The following is a 26248-nucleotide window of genomic DNA, read 5'->3' as shown; positions in this document are numbered from 1 at the left end:
TATTTTTATTAGAGAGGTGTGAATAATGCTAACACTAAATGCTTAAGAAAGCAGCAACAGACAAGACTGTGAACTGCACTGTGGTGCAGCCCAAAGACAGTCAGGTAAAAAAGAAATATTGCAAAGACAAACCTCTACAACATCAGTCTAAGTGTTGTGGATCAAAGATGTTGCCAGATATTTTGAGGTTCTGTGGGCCAGATGGTGCAACTATGTGACCTCTTAATCTCTGAACTTTGAGCCTTGACCTCTGTAGCAATAGATTCCCCTGCGGAAATAGCATGTTTCCCCTGTAGCTTACATGGACAAACATGTAACACCATGTGCTGCTCTGTTCTTGTGGGTGTGTGTCCGCATGTCTACTGGCCACAAGTGTGACATTAATAAAAACCAATGATAAAACCTTCTGAGAACATTCCCTCAGGCATTAACTGCTACAACCACTAATAGCCAGACAAAAATAAAGCTCTAAGTGTATTTACATTTTAGAAGCTCAGGAGAATACAGAGCTTCAGAATCTGTATGTAATAGTGTAACAATATGTAATTATAGCCTGTTGCCATATTTGGTAAAAGTTAATGGCTGAGCTATTGATTTGCAAACAAAGCATGGTTTTACTGTACGTGAGAGATTAAGAACAGCTATTACAGCAATACTTCAGCCTTGTAAATGATCTACTCAAGAACCGATTACATCTTCTGAGCTGGCCTGTGAGGATCAGTAGAGGCTGATGAATGAAGAACCAACAGAAAACTCATGAAGCCAACCTGACAAAACCTGACTTTCTACATAATATGTATTTCAAACTTACTACAATATAACTGTAATAATCAGTTAAATGATCATCTAACACATCTAACTGTGAAGTCTGGTGGGTTTTCTTGACACCTAAGTGGAGAAACAGCACAGCACACTTAAATACAGTTTAGCTATAGTTAACATCCATAGCCCCAAAATGCTTAGTCAAAGGTAAGTACAGAAACTCATAATAGATTGATGAACAATAGCTCTGCAACTCATTAAAAATACATTTAAGCTTACTGTGGATCAATGTGTGTGAGTGCAAACTTGCTGGGATTGGCAAAACAAAGTACAAGGTAATGGAGGCTGTTTTGGAACAGGCAGAAGACAAGTATTGATCAACATCGAAATGAGATGCTCTGTTCACTCTCAGATATAGATATATAGAGATATAAACTTTCATAGCATCGTAAATCATAATCTGCCACAGCCACCTGTAGCCACTATTGGTCAGATATACTAACTATATTACTGATATATTCAATTCAATTCAATTTATTTTGTATAACGCCAATTCATGCAGAGCATCATGTTTCACTCTGGATGAGGCTGTATCTCAGGAAAGTCGTCAACCATTGATAGAGCAGGGATGTAAAGGGAAAATCTTGAGAGCTAAATTAGGATATTGTCTGATGAGCTGACTGTACTGTAGCTATGTAGTTCTAGTGGTGAAGAGAAGCTTTTATGGTTGCCAGGTCTGGTCTAGTGAGACTACGAAGACACAACCACATCATTTTGCCTGAAGTCTTAATAGTTATGTATACAGATCTTTCTCAAACCAACTCTTGTCAGGTCCTGTTCTGATTACCACACTAGTAAATGCTTCAGACAGAAACTGGTCTTGTTTCTAACCTCATACTTCCTGATATTAGCCCTGAGTCTAAATGACATTTTTGGAGATTTTTGAGATAATAATAATAATAATTCGGCATATCAGACAGTAGTGGTCCAACTTTTTCTAACGTTTTTGTATTGAAAGTATATTTCTTCCATTTTTCCCCAAGTTGGATTAACCAGTTGTTTTATATGTCTATGTATGGTATCGCCAGTCCCTTCTATGCACCTGCCAACAAGAACCTAAAGATGACTTGAATGACCTAACACTCCTAGAGATCATTGCTCTCTTTATAACCAAAGCCCATCCATGGAGAGGTCCTGAACTAGTTCATTGACAAGGGCATGATCCTTCACCCGCCTCCTCCCTTCCCAGGTTTGTCTGGTAGGAACACATGACCAAGTAAATGGTACATTTATTAGGGGCTAAATGTGCACAGTGGTTCGAAATTGTACCACCACATGCCCTGAAGGAATCCTGAATGTGGAGGGTGAAGGTGCAATATAAAAAAAAGGCTTGGCCAGTTTTCTTTATTCTCTAATAGTTTGTACAATGCTGTATTTTTGAAGCTGTCATTACAAAGAGAGCTGGTGCCAATATTGGACTTTTTAAAATAACACTGAAGGAATGGACAGCACCCCCAACAGACCCAAAATAAAAGTTTCTCCTTTGTGCTTGTAAAGTTGACCTTGTCGTTCCACTCCTTAGCACAGGAGAGGTCTATTCACTGGGGTAAGTGACCCATGCAAAAGGTTTTCCTGCGCTAGAAACACACCACACCATAAACATGAAAAAAAAGTGCGACACATATGTCTCTACTGTTTTTCTATCTAAACTTCACTTGAATCGCTTGAGTTTACAAGGGATAGTACAAATAAACGCTATACATGTGTATGTGCAATGTCATTATGCATCACAAGTAAACACAACAAGCACTTTATCATTTTCATTGAGTATGAATGACATTAACTGACTACAAAACACCTGACAAATTCAAGCCTACAAACTGAACTATACTGAAAATACATACTACCATCCTATCCACAACTGGATTAAAGATGGTTAAAGACAAGATCTTGTGTGAAGAACTTGTGGAAAGTGAACTTGATTAATTCTGTCTGGCTCTGGTATGGCACTTTTGGCAAGATCAGCTGTGTAAAGATGGCTGGAGAAGAGGAAAATGGAGAGTGTGTGTCTGGCCAACAGCTGGAGTAAAGCTGTATCCATAAGGAAGTAACAGAACACTCATTCATTCCCACACATTATGGGCAGCAGATAAGTAGCCTGTACTCTCTCATTGGATTAGCCAGGCCCTGCAAAGGTATCTAGAATACACGTGCAATAGTACAAAAACTGAACTGAAGTTTGTACTTAATAGGGTGTAGCACTCACACCCTTAAAGTTCTATTAGTGCATTGGGAACTGTCACCTAGTAGAAATCCTCGCCCCTGTACTCCGAGAGTCCACACATGGACAGAAAACAAGACATTTGTTCCCTTTGTGTCCACTGCAGTCTTCACTAGAAGGCCTTTATTCTTCAGTCTTGGCTGTTACGCAATCTGAACCGGGCAAAGTTTGGAATCAAAGCAGTTTAATCCACCCAAAGCCTTGAACCAGACGGGAATCCTGTTGCCAACACAAAATGTCAGACAAGTCGCCTCTGCATCTTCTTGGTGAAATGCCACAATTTTGACAATATCTGTGTCTCAGCGAGATCACTCAGGCTGTTAGAGATGGAGAGAAGTGTGAAGTGCAACAATGGTCAGTCTAGTTACAATCAAGTGTGGTGAGCCTGACGTCCATATGTAAACCAAGTCACATAGATATTTACATTTATATTTAGTTAAACTCATTTTCATTTAAGTGTACAATGACAGTTGCACAGAATGGATAGACTGATAACCCAACCGAAAGGAAGTTGAAGCCATAATGTCACCAAAGGGCCTATGAACAAGATGCTAAGTCAGATCAAGGTGCTATTGTGCAGCTGACCCTCTTGTTGGGTACAATCAGGCGGAGATTCCTTACTATGGGAATTCTAAGTATCATATTACTATTTGCATGTTTCCTATTTGCAAGATGAAATTTGTAAGAGCCAATTCAGCAACTATCAATTGCTGAATGGAAATAGAATGAAAACGGTGAATGCATGAGAATTAATTATGCTTACATTTCACTGTTGACTCTCTAATTTACTGCTCACCTGGTTCTTGAACTACACTTGGGCGAATAGACCATTTGAATCCAAATCACCCGCTGGGTCCAAATATAGTCTCAGCAGTGATATCATTCTGTTGCATCAACTTCTATCCACTAGAATTATATAACTCTCCCTTAAACCCCACCCTTGCCTGTGGGCTCTGCAGGCTACGCGTATACAGACTTAAAATTGACTCCACTCATTTAAACCACACTCTCTTGCTACAAGAATGTACTGTAGTAATGATTAGTCTGTGCAGCCAACACTGTGGGGACATGAAGGTGGACATCTCCAGGTGACTAGTGTGTGGGATCAAAGAGTAGAAGTATTAGCCTCCTGGAAAGAAAGTGCAAAACAACACAAAGACACACGCCAAACAGGGAAATGCTTATTGGACCCTGGATAAACAGTAACCTTTTTGCTTCAGAAAATAAGCCTACACAGACAAATCAAGGACACTTGATTTGCTAGAGATTGCTACATTGCCTGAAAACTAAATTTCAAATGGCTTAATAACATTTTAGACACAGTGTAATTCTGATGTTGTTTTGTAGATTTGGACATTGTTGTCCTCACTATTGCTTTAAACACTGCTACAGTGAAGTTGACCACAGTTGAACCAGGAAGTTCGTGTGCAAACTCTGAATAGATGTTTTGGTAATAATTTAGCAGTTTGCCAGATTATCACCTGATTATTCTTTGTTTATTCATCAGTTAACCTGGGGGTTTAACATGACCATCAGGCTGCTTGAGTTTCTTTCTTCTTAACAATCCTTTTCAGTTAAGTCTCAATTTGTATATTAAACTAGAACCGTCTTTTACGGTTCCACCCCTCGATTCCATGCATGTGATGTGCCTGAACTAAGGTTTGGCCTGATTCTATTAATTACATCATAATATTTAGCAATATTTTTGATATTACAATATCAAATATGATATTTAACCTAACCACTAGTGCATAACAGGATTTGTAAAAGATTAAACTTTAACATCTTATTTGCCTTATGAGCTTGGACACAATGTGGCCAGGTATTAGGATAACACAACCTGGTTTCAATTAGTTATTGAGCAGTGAAAGTCAATTGTCTTGCTGCAAATCTCTACATTTCCAGAACTGATCATGCTACTCACGTGTTGAAAAAGATGTCAGCTGCTGAATCTGAAGTTTTTTTCTCTCCAGCACTGTGAACCGCAAAGGGCTCTTCAATTAATATCAAAGGTTCAAAAAAGGCATCAGCTGCTTCACATCGTTAAGAAACTGAAGAAATGCTGGACACAGATTCACCATGCAACTCTTAGAGACAGTCTGTCTGAGCTGAGCTGCAGCATGCACAAAACCCACACAGGCATTCTCTGTCCCTCCTCCTCCCGTGAATGTGTGCGCACAAAAGAGCTGCACAGTCGAGTGGAGGAGTCTGCCTATAACTCCTCCAACTCCTCAGATGAGGGAGAATTGGAGGAAGAGGGAAAAACAGATTTAGTAACTGCTAGAGGAGGCACTGAAGTAGCACAAAGTGCACAAAATGACCAAAACATGTTTACATGTCACTTATTAGAGCATGTGGAAAAAGTCTTCCGTTGGATATTTTCCCACAGGCAGTCTTCATGGTTATGATGACATCAGGTTAATACAAGACGTGTAGATGTTTCACATAGTTCACAAAATTACTTGACGTTGTTTAGACAGAACTGAACTGAAAAATATTAAAAAACACTTTTTATCATTTTCTCATTCACTCTTGGGAAATCTGCTTCCCCGGTGTCTCATTCATTTACTTTATATATTACTATTTGTTTTCTTTCTCATTGCTTGTCTTCCCCCATCATCCTAGTTATTCCAGAAATGCAGTGGCTGGGCCAAACTGAGTCAATCACTGGCAATAGTAAACAAAAACACAGAGGTCTGTCACTCTGAGAGTGACTATCAATATCCACTGGCAAAAATACCATCCCTCCTCCTCTGTTTATACAGATTCTCTTCTCAGATCTGCTGTTCACCCAGCAGTTAGCAAAACCGGTGATAGTATCAGGCAATAGCTTGATGTGCAGCAGGGTGGTTTCATTAGACTGGTGCATGTACCAAGGGAGAACGTCTTGTGCTTCTTCAAAAATTCTATTTTCAAATCAATGTAACTGGTGTGCATAGTTGAATGATTATTCGGTTAGACACTGTGAGATAGGCTCTGATCTTTGAGGGAATTCTCCAACACTGGGTTTGTTGTAAGCCTGTAAGAATATGACTGAATATCACTAATCAGCTGCTAGCCAAAAGGCTGACAAATGAGCCACTCCGTGATTGTGAAGTTTAGTACTTGATGCCAATCAACATGAATTTGATGCTCTGTCTATTTACTCTGGGAAGCTTCCCTTATCCAAGTCATGGATCTAAGGACATGTGGTGTCATTGTGGAGTGGTTTACACAGCTCACTGAGGCAAAGTTCACATTTGACATTATGTTTATTGAAATTTAGTTTATTTGGTCTTACAATATTGGTTAATTTGTTTCTATGTGGATGTGAAGCACTTTGAATTGCCATTGTGTATGAAAAGTGCAACATGAATAATACAGGCTAGACTTGACATTCATATCTGATGCTGTCCAAATGTTAATGTGGGCAGTCGATTCAAATGTTATCAAGCCACTGAATGGTTGTTATCGGTTGTTATTATGCCCACAGCCCATAGTTATAGTCATGTAGGCGACTGACCTACTAGATGAGAACGACGGACAGAAGCACAACCCAAACATAATGCATCTAGCAACAACAGCTTACAGGCATAACAATGGTAATGCTGCATCTGATGAGCATGGCGAGTGCACAAAGGTGCACACAATGACTTATTTGTTGTCTGCCTTCTTTGATAACCAACACTATTATGATTGCATCCCCATAAGTGAATCTGTTAGTGAAGTGCTTGTTTTTGTTTATACAAGGTGCAGGCATGACAAAAATCCTTGTGCTGAAATAGACCTACAGCCGCTGCAGCTGTTTTTACGAAATACACACAATGAAAGTCAACATCAATCTTCGGAAACCAGCAACCACATAGACAGCTCTTAACCAGTGTTGATCCTAAAAAACATTGGCCCATAATTTTAAGCTTTATGCAATGCCTGGATAAGCAAAGGCTTAGAAGCATGCAGTCTTCCTCAGAAAAGAAAGTGCAGTCCTGACAAAGTGTGAACCCAACAACAAACAATACTTTTTGTTTCTGAGTAACACTTTAGAAGATATACAGTACATCCTCTCCTGTTTTCCCTCTCACTCACTCCATCAAAGGACCTAATTGCCTTTTCAGCACTAACAAGTGTGAAGCCAATGACAGTGGAAACATTCCAGTTTCCTGGAAACGTTTTCAGGCAGCAAACCATTTTGAACTGTTTCTTCAAATGCCAGTAGAGCTCATTTAAAATACACTGCATTATCAGTCAAAGCACAAAAAGGCTATTATGGGACACATCAACTCTTATCCACTACTCCAGGTCTCAAGTAGATAAATCAGGGCTTGTGAATGTGTGTGTGTGCGTGTTGGTCTGAATTGTGGGGTTTGTGCCATTTTTCATGTTTATCTGTGCTTATGCTCAAGGGGGTGAGCTCATTAAAGTCTAATTCAGATTTGACCACAGTATCATCATCAGATGACAGAAGGCAAGACGAGGCAGGCAAGTTGGACCAGGGGCGTGCATACACACACACACACACATACACCTCTGCAGAAACAGAATGAGAGGAGACTTACACCTATTCTATTTTAGCAAGGCCTATTTCAAGCTGCCACTTAGCCCACAGTAAACACTTTGTGGGCAGTGAAAGAAGGTAGCCAAGTAACCTCTGACCTTTGACTATCTGGGAGAGCAATAAAAACACACTGAGGTAATTAGGGATTTTAAATATACAGCAAGCTTCTGTCTTCATAAGAGTCAATTTGCAATAGTGTTAAAATTCTCTTAAATTGCACGATTAACTTTTCTGATTTGTTGTTTTCTGAATAGTGGAAATCTTTCACAGTGCAGCATGGTGAGAATACAGACACTGTAGGATTTACACATTCCTCGTTTGCACCCAAGTATTCATTGTATTAGAATAGAAATAGATAATAGTAATAGTAATATTCCAGTACTTTTACTTGAATTATTTTATAACCACTAAACTCGTGAATTGTAGTATTGCTGCTCTAACTGTGTTTACTGCAAACAAGCAGAAGCTAAATTGCCACTGCAGGTTTAAAGGTGCTGGGCCTTTGTGCACCTGTGTGCATTTATCAAATTATAATACCTTTCAGCTTTTTAACTGCCACAAACTGTACAAAAATCATTCTAAACAAGCTGACCATCCAAACAAGTGCAGCACACTCCAAGGCAAAACAACAGGCTCACTGCTGTCTCTAAGGAAAGCTAGCTTTGCTTCCTTTTTTGGGTGGCAGAGAAAGTAGTACTTTGGCCACAGAATGACCACCGCTCCCTCAACAGGACGGCTCTGTCCATGCCTGTGGCTCAATGCTGAACCCAAGAATGTCTCTCACTGCGCTCTGGAAAGCAATAGAGTCTTGTCCCACAAGGCCTTTGGCTTCTCTGCGGTCATAATGTGACCACAAATGAATTCAGTTGTACCACTGTCTCTCCTCCCTTTCAAAACACAATTTACTATTGACATCTACAACTGAAAGGTTTTAATGCTGTGGTTTTTGAAACTTTTCATGATCACACAGACTCCCGAACATCAGTACTTACCTTTGTGGAACTTTTGCCCAGTGTTCTGTCTCCTAAAACATTCACTGGTTTGAATTTAAAAGTGACCTCATGTGGGGGTTTTAAAGCGTTGTGAGATTGAAAATTACTCTTGTAACTCGGTTAGGATGAATTTCTCCTCTGTGTCACACAGAAAGACAAAAACGCCCTTATTTTAAAGGTCAGTGTGGTACAAGCATACATGTGTATGAGAGGGAGAAATGGCACAGACTAGAATAGCATCCCAACATCCTCTTAGCCACATTGAAATGCATTTCCACAGTCACATGTACAATTTGCACATTGGTCACGTAAAGAGTTCACAAGGGGATTATGACCCTATAGAGACAGTTTCACTGATACTGACTGCTCCTGTAAGGAGAAGCCTGTGTGTTGTCATCCACTGTTGGAAGCTGACTTCAGTTGCATGCACTCACATGAATGTGATATGTGGCTTGTTCATGTGGATGAGGGAAAATTCCTGCATATTATCCTAAGTAGCCATAAGTTAAAGTTAACCTGAAACATCCTCTATACTTAACACCTTGTTAACTTTACAACATGCAGTGTGTGTGTGGGATGTGTGTTTTATTTGTACGTTTATTTTGAACACCCAATAAATCTTCCAAAATGACGCGCTCTGTCCATGCTTCACATTATGCGTGGACTCTGTAGTATAATTCCAGCAGTGCGAGCAAAGCCCAACCTGGTAGCATATTGTACTCACCGTCTGTGGTGTCCTCACAGTTCTGATTGAAGTTTTCGTAGGAGTCCCAGCGGATGAGGGGATCCTGTGTGTTGTAGTCAACCGAGACGCTCGGCCCGTTCTCCAGATGATCCACACCTTGACCAGAAGTTCGAAAAGGCAGAGCGGAAAATGTGAATCTCTTTACATAACATAAATGTTGATCACATTCAGACTTGTTTATTTTGTTAACATAAACCTAACTGCAATTAATTCACCTTAAAATTATATATTGTATTATTCCATTCCAACTCTATATGCTGCTATCACTGGAGTGATATATAGAGTAAATGTAATATGTATAGAACGCTCCAATATACTCATAAAAGCTGGTAAGCCAGATTCTTACCATGGATCTTTTCTGGTCCAAAGGAGAAAATAAACTCCACTTTTCCATATTCTGGAAACCTGTCATCTGAACACAGAGAACAAACAAAGAGCAGAAGTTTTCTGGGTCATTAAAGTTACATCTCAGAATCCAGTATTGATCAAACAGAGCAGACCCTCAGATGAATCAGCTTTATCCCAGATCTTTTACCTTTGAATGTTTCATCAAGCTCATCTTTCCCAAAGACAATTCCCAGGTCGTGAATGGCACAGGTATGAAACTGCACCCTGAATATCACATCTCGACAGGGGCTGCGGTAGCGCTTGTGGTAGCACTTTAGCTGGAATGTGAAAAGCATGAGTTAAAATGGTGTTTGAGCTCCACAGCTACAGCACAGTACCATGAATATCACATAGATAATAATGTCAGGATGTAGCATATTTATACCAACACTCCTGTATCTAAGCTCAACATGGACTACCCATTAAATGATCTTTGTAAATAACAAGCCAGAGACACGTCAACTTGATTCATTGCTAGTTCTCCCACCACAATGGCTCAGAGCTAGAAAAAGCATTTAGGATTTTTATATGTGTAGTTTCTCCCAGCACAACAGATTTAAGAGCAACACTAAAACCATGCTCAGGAAAATCTTCCCTCTCCCTACTGCTGTTTCCTGACGAGCAGCCTGGACTTCTGGGACTTTTACAAGGACCTCACATTTACAGGTAGTGGAGGAATATTTACTTTAACCCAAATAACTTGCAGCTCACATGCTGCAGTTGTAAATAATAAGAAAACAAGTGACCAACTGACACCATCCCGCTGTTACAACAACACTGAGCATTTCCAAACTTTCTTTTACTTTTTCCTTCGGACTTAATTAAGTATCACATGTCTGGAATATACTGCCTATATCTGCTGCTAGGAGCAGGGTTAAATTAAACTCAAAGCTATAACAAGGGACAAACTACTTCCCACAAACCTATTTTGAGCCAAATAAAACCAAAACATTTAAGATTCCCAAATCTTGAAGCCAAAAGGAAACTAAACATCCTGCACCTTAGCATGGCTTTCTGGGAAAGATCTTCCATACAGGCGTCAGTCTCATGACTGAGTCTGATGGCTTCTGTTGCGCCACTCTGCCATAAAGCCAAGGTCTATGGAAAGCTACAGTGATGTTGTCTTTCTGGTCCCGTCTCCACATCTCCATTTGAGAATTATGGAGGCCACTTTGTTTGGGAATCTTTAGTGCAGCAGAAATGTTTTGTGACTCTAAATTGCCTTTATTTGTACATTTGAGTGGTTGTGTCTCTATAGGTCCTAGGATCTGTCCAGGGTGTACCCCTCCCTTTTGTCCAATGACAGCTGAGATCAGCTCCAGCACCCCAGTAACCCTTAAACGGATAAACATTTTAGTTGTAATGGATATAATGAATGACAAAGAGCTAAACTAAATGGAAGCAGTAGCTTGACATCTACAGAACAGAAACACAAAGTGGAACTACTCCTTTAAAGTTCCTCGCTTGTTTGCTGAGCATATTTAGCTGTAATGTTTTTGCCCTGAGCTGTGTAAAGTTTACTGGCTACAGCTCTAAAACCAAAATGTCAACCTTGCTAATGAGGGAACACAGCAACCAAACCCTGAAGAATTGTTTAGAAAGCTCTTCCTGTGTAATAGTCTTCTTTTTTCATCTAACTATTCAGCAATAAGTCATTTCTTGCACACTCCACTGCTGACTAATGTCTAGCCCATATGACCATGAGGCCACAGTTCACATTTCTCATGTTATCTAAATAATAACAACCATCAGCAGGCAGTGGCTCTGTCAAATGATGCATTTAGCCGAGACCATTAGTTCATCTTAAATAAATGATGAGCTATAAGTTCAGCTCTAACAGAGCAGCCACAAGCACTTGGTGAGTACTCATTGAAATTATGAGCCCCGAGGACATCTCCTAGATAAGATTATGGCCTGAATGAGAGCAGAAGCAGGGACTTTGCTGATGTGTGCAGTTGTTCTGAAATACTGTACGTGTAATTAAACTTTTATTGTGGCTCTTTAGCATTCAGTCAGTACAAATGCATGAGAATGTTTTTTTTTAAATTCCTCAAAGACCTTTCTAAAAGTATAAAAAAAAATATTTGACTTAAACGTGCCTTTAATTGGTGTCATATCATACTAAAATAATATCTTGCGTATGGAAAGGGAGTACACTGCCATCTCGACGTCATAGTTTCCAGAATATTGTGTGCTAATGATGGTCTATAAACTGAGGTACAGGACCATGACCAACAGTCTTTCCCCAGGTTTTTATGGCTCTATTTTTTCACTGAATGGATACTATAAACTGTCGCAGCAAATGCATAGAGTACTTAAAGCCAGCTCACATTGGAAAAACCAACAGGATTGCCTCATTACTAACAGGCAATTACTAATAGTGCTCACCTTGGCATTTAATTCTAATCATTGTTTTTTTTTTTCTTTCTTTCTGGCTGCGGTAAAAGTAAGACAATAAACCTTGTTATTGACTTTACACTGCAGTGATAAAAAAAAAGGTTCATAGTTTCCTTTTACTTCAGCTTTTCTTAGCTTGTATTTATTATTAGACACTAAAGGGTGGATCCCTGAGTCGTACCTGACAGGACCCGTTGGTCCCCGAGGGTTACGGTCAAGTTCAGACAGAAATTTAGAAATCACGTTGAAACTAGGGTAGGGTTCAGGAGATTCACCCTCCAGCATGTAGGTCTTTATCAGAATCAAGCACAACTGACACAGGAGGGTCATTCTAAAAAAAAACACTGCACAAACTCAAACGTATCTGTCCTGGGTCGGGTTTGGGTTCTGACAGGCATATGCAGTCTCATCCATTCTCTATTGTGTGCACTTCTTACCAGGATGTCCCCCTTCAGAAGAAGACCAGGTTCAATGGTGATGCAGATGCTCGTCTGGCTGTCTCCCTGAACATTGCTGCAAAGTTTGTTAAAATACATTAGATAACAAACCTTCTGTACAGTCCAGCATCCCTTCATTGCATCAGTTTATGTTTTCTTTTTGATGTTTCTTGTGTGGATATAACCATGAGCACATGATGTACATCATCCCTTAACTCTCCCTCATTTGCTGTAACAGTGGCCAACACAGAGTGTAGCTGCGGTGCAGTTCTGGGGTTATTTTGGGTATTAGTGTCTACATGATTGTTTGACTGGGAGTAGGATCAAAGGGTGGAGAGTGCTAATAAGGAGCATGTGAGAGAAGGTGGGGAGGAATGTGATTTCGAGCTTTAAGGAGTGGACAGTTTGGAAGTGAACATGCTCTGACAGTTTCACAGTTATTGTGTAGAGTGTTTAGAGTTGAACACAGAGTGGTTCAGCAGAAGCTGGCTTTTCTATTTACAGCAGAACCTTAGAAAGACTTCAGAAAAGAAAGTGTAGCTACACTAAGAAATAATTTTACCAAAACCACAAATACCAGCCTCAGAGCTGCACTACCAACCTGCCTACTAACTGTTACCTACAGTAGCAGTTAAAGAGGCGGATACTTCTCTCAGGAGTTGGAGGAGACCAAATAGAGCCTAAAGGAGTGTTGGAGTCAGATTTGGCAAATGGACAAAAATATGACAAATGTTTTGGTTGTGTAAATTAGAATTTATTTGCTAAAACATTAGCACCTTTACAAGGTGTCAAAGGTTGGCAAAATATGTATCCTGCAGCTTTAAGCACCACTCCATGATCATGTTCACAAGAGGGACGTTCATGTCTGTTCATGAATGAAGATTTTTGTTGAAAATAAAGGAAAATAATTAATAACTTGTGCCTTTATCCAATCCTCTAAGTTATAGTTCAAAAGTCATGTGATTCCACTGTCAAATCACATTGTCATCATGATGCATCAGCCAGCATGACAAAATACAAAACTGTTTATGGATTTACCGAGTTCTGTGTAATATTTAAATACTTCCAAATTATCCAAATATTGGATAAAAGTGTTCTGTACTGCGAGTAGTGCAGCTCTCCCCTCCTAGCCTCTCTTCTAACCTCTTGTCCTCTCAAAACAACAACCAAAAGCCACAGAATCCATTGTTTCCTGTCTGGCCGTGGGAACCAGCAGGGTCCTCTGGCAGGAAAAGCCTGCAGGCGTCCACACAGATTCCTGTTTCATTGGCTCTCCTGTCACAAATAACACTAAATGTGGTTGAGGGATCTAATGTAGAGAAACAAGAGCTTGCAGCTTGGGAGGCTAGCTAAATATAATAATGTGAGTCAAGCACGGAGAGTAAACTGGCAAGAAGGATGATGTGTGTTTAGAATAAGGGGCAGGGGAGCTGGGGGACAGCCTATAAAGGAGGGTTCTTATTATTGAGCCATTACAAGCACGCTATCCCTGAAATCTAGTAAAAGCATTTAGGCATGAGCGTGTTTTAAGACTTACTAGATCCCAGATGTGTAGACGGGCTGCATGGCCTGGTAGATTTTGAGAAAAGGGCGACAACCTGGAACAGAATTTATAAGAGGTTGATAAAAAATAATAAATGTGTGCCAGTTCATACAGTATCCTTGCATGACAATCACCTCCTTTTGACTCGAAGTTGGGGATGCCGTGCATGATCACATGATGAAGGAACAGGGGTTTGTTGTTGATCTTGATGTGTCCGGAGAGCAAGCCGCTGAAGTACTCCACATACCTGAGCAAAGGCACAGGGAAGAAAAATAAACCCATGCACATGCCGGCAGATTACTGTATATCTTGATCTCTGATGTATCACAACAAAGGGATGAAGGTATAATCCTGTGTTCATTACAACACAGAGTCACAATCTTTGTCCTCTGATAATAACACTCACACTTTTCAGTGTGTCAGTTTTGAAGTCGTATTTTTTATTATTATTAAATAAATCAGTGAAATATTTAAAATCTTTCTTAAACATTTTTTTTGGTATGAATAATGAATCAATTAAAAATTAGTAACAGACTCACATACAATTACCACCCAGCTCTGTACTAATTATTTATAGTTTTCATGTGTCGTCACACCTCATAGGACCGCCCACCTGTAGGGCACAAGATGGCTTTCCTCTGCTTCCCAGTTGTGGTGAGTGGTTTAAGCTGCAGGAATAGTTTACTGTTTGAGGATATTTATGTCATAAGATATTGTGTTAACCTGACTAAAATATTACTGTCACCACTGTCTGAGAATGCAAACTGCAGCCTGTAGTATCACAGCTTGTAGAGTAGCCGTCTATTAACCCCTCGGTGAGCGGTTGGATACCTGGTTACTCCTATATGTTGAGGTGTCCAGTGAGGATGTTTCGTAACTTAATGGTGACACATGAACCATGTTTTCAGGCCAAAACTGATTAATGCAGCTTAATTTATCAGTTCACCCTGGGGTCACACTACGAATATGAAGTGAGGAAGCACTGACCTCTTCTGTGATGGCTGGCCCACAGGAAGCACTTTGTCTTCATAGAATCGCTTCATGGCAAACCTGTCCAGAGCCTGGTCAGCACTATAATGTAACAGAAAGAACAGTGGTTAATTTAGTATGAAGGCATTTTTATTTTCATTCAGTGCTATGTAGCCTGATAATGATCAGAGACAAAAGGAGAAACAACCACAGTTAGCTCGGACATGTCAAGTTAGATGAAATGTTAATAAAAGTGTTTTTAAAAATGTCATGTCCCAATTTGGCAATATGTCCAGCATACACAATAGCTCAAGATCTTGAAGTGTCTTATGTCAGATGTCTATAGCAAAACATTCTGCATTTGTGCAAAGAATGTGAAATAAAAAAGAAGTATAGTATATTTCCGTACATGAGTCATTTTTGCTGTTACTTGTGTTTTTAAAGTCACTTCACATCAGCTTTAAAATAACTTGAAGAGATGAAGAGCGTGTCCTACATTTCTTTCTGGCCTAACAGTACTCTACTCACTATATAATACTTTACATCACCTAGTTGTTGGTGAAACTGTGCCATTCTATTTTGGCATATCTACAGCAGCTAGTTGTATTTTATAAGGTCTTAAACCTTACACTGTAAAGTGCCCTGAGATAACTTTTGTTGTGCTTTGGCACCATATAAATAAACCTGAATTCAATTCAATTCAAAATCATTGCACTCTGAACATAATTATTATATCAAACTCTCCAAATAAAAGTGTTGTTTCCCAGCCTTGTGCTCCCCGACTCCTCATTCTGTTCATCACATTTCTGTCTGTTCTTCAGATGTGGGCTTAAGTCTTGTGATAAACAACAATGTGCTTTTCCTGTTTTTCCTCTCATGTCTCCTCAGAAGGCCTCCTTGCCCTTATTTTCAACTTTTCTTTTTCTTTTTCCAAAAAAATACTATATTATATGTTACATTATTTTATTTTTTTTATTATGCTCCTTTCTTTCCATTTTGACCATTTGTTTTCTGTTCTGCAACTCAATCATCTGCTTGGTTATAAAATTTGAGATTACGACCCACCTGGCAGATATGTTGCTGTAATGCATGTAGGCTGCAACCACAACTCCAGTTCTGCCCCGGTTGCCCTGAAAAGACAAAAATTAAGCAAAACTCAAGCACAAGGTTTGTCTTTTTAGGTTATATTTGTCGGCCAAGACCAAAAATTCCTTGTTTCTATAATAATGAATGGGTTTATTTGGTTAGTGGAGTAGTTTTAACGCTAGATCCAACACTTCCCATTATGCAACTCGTCTTTTTTGTTAAACCCCTCCTGCCCAGTATACTAGCATGTCTTTTATATATCTTTCAGACTTCATTCACCTGGAGTCTCTCAGTTATTTGCATTTAAACGACCCATCTTCAGGCTGTGACAACCCTGAAGACATCATCATTTTATGTATTTTCTTAAGGGACTAGCAACATTTTAATAGATTTTATACATTTTTAAGGCAAATAAAAATACTTCAAGACCTGCCAGCAGAACTTTATTACCTTTAAATACTTGGTACCCTAAAATATTCACTTACATACAAATATTGACTAGACATTGACTGGCTAGGCATTTACTAAGCTTAAGTACAACTATGTGTTACTATGCCAACAAACCAGTCTTTAGTAGCTTTTATTTTAAAACAAGAATGACTGTGAAGGATAAGTGTGTTCCGCATTATAAAAATTGCAACCACTTAAACAGCGTGGAGCCCAGTGGAAATTACTTGTTGATATGTGGAAACCCAACACAGCCAGCTTCCTTAGTGACCACCAAAACTTCCAAGCCTACACTCATCATCAGCGTTACCCAACTTGCAGAAAAAATAACACTGGTTGTTATAGCAGCCGACTTGTTTGGAACCTCCCTGTGGGAACATCTTGGAATGAGGCATGAAGGTTTCAGGATCCCACAGTTAATTCTTATGTTGGAAAACACAATGAGGGTTAACGTGAAAATAATCAGGTCTAAGATCTGGGACATCAGCCTAGTAGTTGTATTTGGATATACTTTTTATGGTTTGTATCGACATACTTTGGAGCCAGATGAGTGCAGTTTGCCACAAGGGTATAATGTCATGCAAGTAAATTGTAGGCAACAACAGGAAAGTATTGGTCGACTCAGTTTTAATGGCATTGTTGGGTTAAAAGGGGTAAATAAACCTAAGTAGCCATGATGAGTGGCATGCCTTACTTCCCTAATCTGTGTTTTCCTAAGCTCCGTCCAGCACAACCCAACCCAAACAAGCACAAAAGAGACACACTCTACACACAAACACTCCACCCTGAATGTCAGAGTTTTACAAGGGAAGGCTGTCATTACTGACACCAACACAGAAAAGGGCTGCAGCCTCAGCGTAAGTGGGGGTCCTGAGGAGAGCCTGAGAGCACCCTCTACTGTCTACACATACTTGTTTCAGTCATTTCATTCACAGCAGCCTGTCAACCTTCTGTTTCACCTTGTTGTGTATGACCACCACGTTGTGGCTGTCCGCACTCAGCCAAGTGTCCATGGCTTTGCAGATGCTGCAGATTTTGTCCAAGGCTGGGGCATGGTGGTCAGGCCAGCCGAAGTCCAACACCTGAGAGGAGAGGAGAGAGGTGGTTATTCAGTTTGATGGTCATGCAATACATGGAAATGACAGAGAGAAGTAGAGATTTCAAGCCACCAGGTTTACCTTTGGGTTGAGTTCGCTGATGTCATAACGCTTCTCACTGAGATTGAAGAGCTAAGTTAAAAAAAACAAAACACAAACAAAACTTGTTTCATGTATTATAGCATTACATTACATATTCACAGCCAAGACAACATAACGTTATGATTTAGGTCTGTGTAGCAGCTCGCTAGTTAACCTAAGTTCACTGAAAACTTCATCTCCAGCTGACTTTTACATTTTTCAAACCATGTGACATGTAGTGATGCAACAAAAACTTAAGTTTGAAGTTACACTGTAACTGTACATCTTGTGGTTGTAACCTAATTGATGATCTGTGTATAAGACATGAAAATAAAGAACCATCATTGTTCTTGTATTACAGGGTCAGTCAGTTAGTCAGGTCTACTACAGTCTTAACTATTAGCAGTAGTTAATTTTGCCCATTTCTATATATTAACCCTAGGCCTTCTTAACCATCCATCCATCCATCCATTAACCCTAATTAATACTGAAGTAGCTATTGCTAAGTTAACTACTGCCCTAATAAGTACTCAGCAAGAGTTGTTATTCTGACTTTAAGTCTTTTAACTTGATGATTAATTTCCAGGAGCCTATTTAATTCAATAAATTAAGTTGACAAAAAGACACAGCCATGTCTAAGCAGTGTTAGTACACTTACCAGCCTGCACTGTTTAAAATGTAAAGCTGTTTCAATATTGTTCTATTTTATAGGTAAATAAAACTTGCTGTGTGTCTTTAATACATGTTAGATTAGGTCAATTATTTTTTCCAATAATGAAAAAATGTCAACCATGGTGTAGAATTCAGTCCATACCCCTGTACACTTTATCAGTCACTGGTTCACTTAGAGTGATGGTTTAGTACCAACTCTGGTACAATGTGACTCCAACAGAAGCCAGAACATCATGTTAACGGCAGAACTATATATTTTTTTGGTTGAATCAACAAGTTATATTTTATAGTGTATGCAACAATTCACCTGGCCATGCTAACATAGGTGATTTATATTAACAGTAAAACAGTAAAAGACACAAATTCATTCCTTACATTGTTGCTGTTGTCTTCTTGATTTTGTAAAGGTAATGAAAAGATTTGAACTCTCAAACTTACTTTGTCACTACAGGAATGTTTCATTCCTTTATAAATAAATCTTGAGAAATCTAAAAATGTGACAGATGCAATAAAAACAGAAGCAGCAGCAGCTTGAGTGAAGGCTGGGATTTTAGTTGGTGGGTTTTCAGTTTGCAAGTGGACAGTGACCAATAGCAATATTATCAGATGTGCAGTATTTTCTGTAGATATATGCAGATATAGATGTTACATAATCCCTCTGCTGTGCGGCTGGACTGAGGGAAATCAACTGATCTGGAAAGCTCTAAAGACTTCATGTTCCTGTCTGAGTTACCACTGTTTGCTTCATTCATTTTGAAAGTTAATTGCTCTATTCCTGTCAGATTCATCCACATGTACTGTACACAGGAAGCTATACCAGGTAGTTGTGGCCATGTTTGGAGCGCAGCATGGAGGCGACCTCCCGCAGGTTGGCAGCGTAGCTCTGCTCCTCCACATTACTGGGGAAGGAGACAGAGATGATTCTCTCTGTGATGTAGATCAGGTCCAGCTCGTAGTTCTCCTCCAGGGCCTGCAGCAGACTGGCACTCCTATCAAGGGGGTAAAGAAACATTTACTGTTACTCTTGGTTCATTATGAAAATTCATTTGCAAAAATGTGTTTGGCATCAGCAACCCTGCTGAGCAAAAGTAAAAAAAAAAAAATGGAATGAAACACACAACACAAATAAATGCTGCACATTACTGGTAAACATGTGCTGGTGTTTACCAGGCCAACAGAAGTGTATCAAAAAGCCTGAACGTCAACTCACGATGTCTCACTTATACGTGAAGCTAATCGATATAGACTGTACCGTATGTTAACATGTATGCACATTTTAAATGAGCAAGTAAGTAATTTCTTTTCCAAAAGTTTTATTACAAATGACAACATTACCGCATGACTTGCTCCCATGATTTAAAAGAAACACTCGTTTCTTTTACAGAGATGTCACAAGACGCATCACAATAGGACAAAAGTCAGTCTGTGCTTTAACATCTGTCATTCCACATCTGAAGAGTCACTCATTTGGAGTCAAGCCATAAACATATGCTTCTGCTTATTCTGTTAGGCTCAAAGCCATGAATTGAGGTGAACACACAACATAAACCTCCTTTCCTATGACTGCAAAGAGCAAATGTTGTTGCATTTAAAAGGCAACGCATAGCATAAACACCACACCGCAATGATGCCATTAAATGCTGCTAAAATGTCAGCACCGAGTGGAAAAACAGAGCGAGGAGAAACTGATAAAGTTCATGAAAATTAAAAAAACAGTAATGCACGTAACCAAACGGTGAGCTTTTCCTTTGACTGAGTTTTAATTTTTCAGTTGACTATTCCTTTAAGTGCACACACTGCTCTTATCTTTTTCTGACCTGATTCATTTCAATACGTCTGTAGAGACTATATAGAGGTGAAGTCAGTGAAATAATAAAAGGTTCATGGGGAGGTGTCTGGATCCTAAGCACTGTGGACTGCAGCATATTTCCCACATTTGTCAGCTGTGAGTAGCCCCTAGGGAAGTTGCTCATATGTCTGGGAGAGAGGATTGCTCCAGTCTTACTTTACAAACACTTGTACTCTGTACATCTGGACCCACTCAAAAGGCGCTTACTGGAAATTATTCATCACTAGAGATAGGGGAGAAACTGATATGTCACACATGTCCTCTCTGTCTTGTGCTGCAACTAACATCTACCTTTTCAGGTTTTCTGACTGTTTTTCTATTAGTGATTTGGAAAAAAAATTTGATTTTTTATACAACTGATGTTTTATCTGGGCCTCTCTTTCATCTGTTCTCTCAGTTTTCCATCTCACTATTTCTTTTTCTCCACTGCTTCTCTCTGAGCTTTGCTTTTTTTTTCCATGCCTCTCTCTGTCTCTGCTTATGTACATCCCCTTGCCGCTGGGTGCAGTCAGGGCCAATATAGACCTGCGGTTTGGTCCTACTCCAGATTCACCACCATGCACTGACCGGGAGCCAACCTGCTTCTCATCAGCTGAAGAGATGAAGCGATTGCTCTTTTCTCTGCATATTGCGTTTGACGAATGACGAGTTATCTCTACATGCTCAATTACAGCACTGTGGTGATCTCATTTGTATATCTGGATAAACACCAACTGTGAAGCAGGAATATTTTAATCAGGAAACCTGAGGCATAAGGCGGTAATACATCTTGCTACATACTTGTTGGTAAAAAAAAAAAGCAACCAGGACTCCCTGTCTCTAGTATTTAAAATATAGGGAGACCTTGATCCTAGGATGACCAATGTAGACTAAACTCAGTACACAGATTGATTTGATAAAGTTCAAGCACCACGTTATTTTGTCAACTCCATATATGGTATAAACTGAGCTAATAAATATTTTTATTAACAACTGATTTAATGATTATGTGTAATGTGAAAGGCACTTTTCATGACAAACCCACAAAGAATTATCCCCTACCTCTGAGAGAACAAAAAACCCTCTGAGCTTTCAGCCTTTTTAAACTCATGTTCGTTTTCAGACACTCTGCTCTCGCCATCACACACATTTCAACGTGCAGTAGGCAGCAACAAAACTCAGACAAACCCACTGTAAGCCAACTTTCAGAGACTAAACAGCAGAGAGACACACATTTAACAACAGGCGTTCTGCAGCGAGAGTAAGTGGAGACCGAAAACTGAGCTAAAAGAACAGTGAATATTTGGGATGTTGTCAGGTGGACAGAAATTTGTGAGTTTGACAGTTTGACAAAGTAGCACCTCTTTTAAGAATGTGCTTTTGTGTTTTTGAAAAGACGCAGCTTTGTATGGACAGACACTTCATATAAAGGTAATTAACTCGCAGGTAATCTGTAGGCTCTTAAAACTAATGATGTGTTTTTAAAACTATTTATTAACTCTTAGCAATAGCAACTTGAACGTAAACTGTCAGGTCAGGTTTTACACATTAGTTGCACAACTGACAACATCTGTGACCCCCCGAGGACCGAGGTGAGAGGGGTTGACACCAAATAGCTTTTTTGTCCCAACACCACAGTGTGACGTCCAGTTCAATGGCAGGACATAGTGTTTGACTAATTCCACTAGCAGAAAATCAGCAAATATCATGTTACAGCCAAATGTTTCATCTCAAATGTTTTATATGCTGTATGAAACTGAATGTGATAAATGATAGATGAAGTTTGCTTTGTATTTGTTTCACGAATGGAAGGAGAATGGAAGAGAAAAGAAGAGCTCCTACCTCGATGGTCTGCGCCGTGACTCCATGCTCTTTGAGGATTTTGTTGAGCCCTGTAAAACACAAAGAAGGGTTTGTATCTTTGCCCTTTACCAACCTTTGTAAAACTGTGAAAATGACAAGCTATTTATTGCTATTTGTCCAACAACAGCACTATTAAACCCACCTGAACACTAATATTTTCATTCACTACTAGTTCTAACAGGTCTTTGTTGGTTTCTATGTTTCATTAAGACTTTGATATAGCATCAAGTCCATCCTGTCAACAATGATCGCATTGACTGTGGATTTACCTGCTATTGACATGTGATTTATTGTTAGTAAAGAAAGGCAGTCCAAGAACAAAGTGGTTCTCAAGTTCAATCTTGTTAACCTTGTGGAAAGTCAATGGCTGAAGACTTTGCAGATGTGGAGAAGTTCCTCTTGACTTTGAAATGGGCAACAAAGCAGTACTCAATATGGCAAACCCATGTATGAACCAACTTTCCTAGTGCTGTGATGTAATGCAAAATAACAGGCAGATGCATGTAGTTTAAAGCTGTCTTCATCCCTCTATACAACCCATAAAGAAACATGTTCTCCCCCCCTCTGCCGCCTCAGACTGACCCACGGAGGAGGTCAAAGAGCATGTGGACTTGTTCGCTCTCCTGTGGTGTTTGGGTCACATGTACACAGAAGGGGGCTGTTATCCATCATCATCTATTAGCTCAGATCAGCTGCCTAAGCACTAGTGTCAAGAATATCACTCGCTGTCCCTGGATGAGTTTCAGCCTGCTCTGCTCTGCCAACAGCTGACTGTCTGTCAGTGAACAATATTTGTGTTAATTATGTAAGTAGGCTTGTGAATCCAGTCCAATCTGATAACATTTGGAGCAGCTTTTAAACCAAAAAAAGTGCTAAATGGTGAGTTTTAGGTTTCTTCAGCTTTGAAAACATTGGTAAATTATCAGTTCCTAGATAATTGGGAAATGATCGCTAGATTATTAACTGTTTATTGGTCAGGCTACAGAAGTTGTTGTAAATTCCTGAATTCAGTTGGGTTTGACAAACCCTTCAGGGTTGACTGAAAATGATACACACATTGCTATAGAAGGATCGGCCAAAATATTAATGCACCCTGGTTGTTGTGTTGGCAGGCACAGGCATCCTGACCAATCAGCAGCTACTCAGGACAATATACTACTTTAAAACCACAAGGTGGAGGTAATATTGTGGCTTATTGATGCAACTAACAATAGTAACAGCAATATAAACACTCTGTTCAAAAGTTTGATAAGAATAGATCTGACAGAAGTGTGACAGTGGCACATACTAAATATCCACAGACATATCTTCAGTGCCAGAACAATCCAGCCTGGTATTGTTCACACCGCATTGTGGCTCATCTTGATGAAATTGTAGCATGAGACAGTGAATTTCAATCACACTACCACAGTACTATAACTAAAGCAAAAGTTTGCACATGCACTAAATTTAGTGCATGTGGAATAGATATGGAATAAAAGTCAAATAAAAGAAAATACTGAGTAATATCTTAATGTGGCTGCAGGGAGACTAAGCTGCTAAGTGTGGTTAAAGTCCCACTCTATAGTCCCACTCTTGCACAGCACATGTTAAGAAATAAAAAGCCAGTGTCACTACAGTTGACTGCTGCTTGTTTGGTTGGTAAAAAGCGAAGGTATTCCTGTTATTGTCCTGAAAAAGAAAAACAATCTCACGAGGATCTCAAAATGTTGCACACATTTTGTTGAAATGTGCAAATTCCCAGAAGAACCAAATGCATTCACACACAAGCACACCCAGAAACAAATCAGATGATACAGTGTTTGTGACTGGCTGTTGTTGTTTACCAGCATATCCACTCATTTTAACAACTTTCATGCACCAGAGTTGGGGTTTCTTTGCTCCATCTCACACTGAAGCATTCACATGATCACAAGTGAAGCGAGACAAAGCAAATCCCCACTTTTTTGGCCTAAACGTTTCAGTGTGGTGCAGAGGCCTGTAAAGTGCAGTGAGTCGCCAGAGTACGACAGAGACGAACGAGCGAGAAAAAGCCTAAAAGAAAAGTCCAGACACAGACACAGAGCATGACAAAAAAAAAAAACCCAAAGTGCTTCTAAATGGAGCGGACTTTTGTGCAGCAAGGTAAACACATCTGAGAAATCCTGGTAAATGGACGCCTGAACAGATGACATGGTGCCACCAGTTGAGTCAGCATGCAAACAAAAAAGAAACAAAAGGTTCTTAATTAGAGACTGGGAGAGTGGAGAGAGAGAGAAAGGTCTGAGGAGATGCCCTTTGTATGGTGCTGCAAATATTTCAAAGTTTTCGCTTCAAATTAGTCCAAATTAGTGTGCAGAGGATTTTATGAGCCACAATATTTAAGTGAAAGTGCAACTACATGGCCAAATGAAAGTCGTGCAATGAAGCTACGGTCAGTAATAGTAAAACTCTCCCTGCGGTCACACTGATGTTTTTGTCATCGAAAATCTGACAGACACTATCATGGCCACAGTGTTAATCTAGACACAGATGCAAGACTTTTAGTATATAAACAAACAGCAGTTGAACTTATGTCTATTTATGTATCGTAAATTGAATCACTGAAGCAGATCAGTATTAAAAGACATCGTCCCTTGAACACCACTAACTCCTAAGAGCTGTATCCCCCCTTTGAGAACTTGCATTTGGAAGGAGGGGGGAGGCAAGGTAGCGGGTGAGGAGGAGGAGGAGTAGGAGGTAGGAACTGGAGTGGGGGGTCCTGCAGGCATGTTTCCAGATGAAAACCATCTGGGGTGGTTGACTTTACAAGCAGGCCATACAAATTAACCATCTGACAAAGAGCAAAAAAGATCGAATGAGGGAAGGAGGAACGGGAGAGACGTTGGGGGCTGGTAAAACTCAGCCGGGGACGAGAGAAACTATTCTATGTCAAAGAAAAATAAAACAAGCAGCAGGGAGCGGATGAGAGAAATGGAAGACCTGCAAAACCTGCGTTCACTACTTTCCGGGACCCCCTTCTAAATCCATCTAAACAGCAATCGGTCCAGCCCCTCTATTTCATCCTACCTTCCTAAAAAGGTGGCCCGTACTCCATCGCCAGGCCCCCCTCAGAGAGGAGAGCCGCCTCCTCAAAGACCCTTCTCGGTTCATCTCCGGAGAGCTGTCTCTCACTGCTTTGTGCCTGGCAGTGAGGATTTCTCTGTAAAATCCTTTTCTGTGACAGCAGACGCGGAGAAGGGGAAGAAAAAGGAGAAAAAAAAACAAAACGAGAGCTCTATTTTGGGCAGTAGCCTTCGCTGGGCCGCTGCATGCTCCAGCACAGAGCAGACTCCTCCACGACGCTGCTGGTCTTCTGTCCGCTCTGTGTTCTCTCTTCCCTCTCTCTCTCTATGTGCTGGCCACCCTCCCCCCCCTTCCTCCCCACTCTGCATCCCATCACGTTATCTCCCCCCCTATTTTCAACTTTTCCCTCCCTTTTTCTCATCTGTGTACGAATCTAAATTGCATCCTCTGACCTGTTGTGTCTCTTTGTGGCACGTGTTTTCATGCACAAACACAAGCACGTCCACAGCTGACTGTAGCTCCTCACCACAGCACCATTAAGACAGCTGTGTGTTTTGCACAGACCATTTCACAAAAGAAGTGAATGCAAGTATTGAGCGCAATGATTAAACCTACATTTTCATTTCTATTTCTGCATCTGTTATATCAACAGGACGCATATTCTTCATCGCAAGAGTCGACAAAGACAAGAAACAGAATAGCATCAAACTAACTGAAGCAGAAAATGATCCAGTGAAGCATAAAGGCTCAAGTCATAAGACAAGTCTTTTCGATGCTCCAAGGCGATGAGGCGTGGTCAAACATCTTCCACACATCACAGCATAACCAAACAGCTAATGCCCATGAGCAGGCAGTATCATCTGCACACACACACGCACACACACATACACACACACACACACTCATCATACAGTAAACATAAAAAACAACAACAACAGTGTGTTTCGCACTAAAACAAATTCAACACTGAGACATGTGAAGCTCCTGTCAGTCTGGTGCTCTTCTGTGCTACAGTATATTGCAAAAAAAAAAAAAAAAAGGTCACACACATACACAGAGGCACGCTGGTGCACATGTGTCTA

General features: G+C 40.0%; 1 protein-coding gene across 10 annotated transcripts in view; it reads right to left on the bottom strand.

Moving 5' to 3' along the window:
* tns1b (tensin 1b) overlaps nt 1-26248 on the bottom strand; it is a 133963-nt gene that overhangs the window by 22744 nt on the left and 84971 nt on the right. For 6 of the 10 annotated variants that reach the window (XM_026377157.1, XM_026377162.1, XM_026377161.1 and 3 more), the window contains 12 exons: nt 22101-22150; nt 19248-19419; nt 17759-17809; nt 17540-17662; nt 16113-16177; nt 15066-15149; nt 14213-14325; nt 14073-14133; nt 12536-12611; nt 9850-9979; nt 9661-9726; nt 9294-9416 (listed from right to left, as the gene is read on the bottom strand). In XM_026377157.1, coding sequence (XP_026232942.1) covers nt 9294-9416; nt 9661-9726; nt 9850-9979; nt 12536-12611; nt 14073-14133; nt 14213-14325; nt 15066-15149; nt 16113-16177; nt 17540-17662; nt 17759-17809; nt 19248-19419; nt 22101-22150 — 1114 coding nt within the window. Of the gene's footprint in view, nt 1-9293; nt 9417-9660; nt 9727-9849; nt 9980-12535; nt 12612-14072; nt 14134-14212; nt 14326-15065; nt 15150-16112; nt 16178-17539; nt 17663-17758; nt 17810-19247; nt 19420-22100; nt 22151-25169; nt 25458-26248 lie in introns of those variants that run through there. The other 4 variants (XM_026377158.1, XM_026377166.1, XM_026377160.1 and 1 more) reach the window with 2 other exon arrangements.

The sequence above is a fragment of the Anabas testudineus genome, chromosome 21 (assembly GCF_900324465.2).
Source record: "Anabas testudineus chromosome 21, fAnaTes1.2, whole genome shotgun sequence".
Taxonomy (NCBI): domain Eukaryota; kingdom Metazoa; phylum Chordata; class Actinopteri; order Anabantiformes; family Anabantidae; genus Anabas; species Anabas testudineus.
The sequence above is the reverse complement of the archived record's forward strand: the minus strand, read 5'-3'. Positions and strand labels throughout refer to the sequence as shown.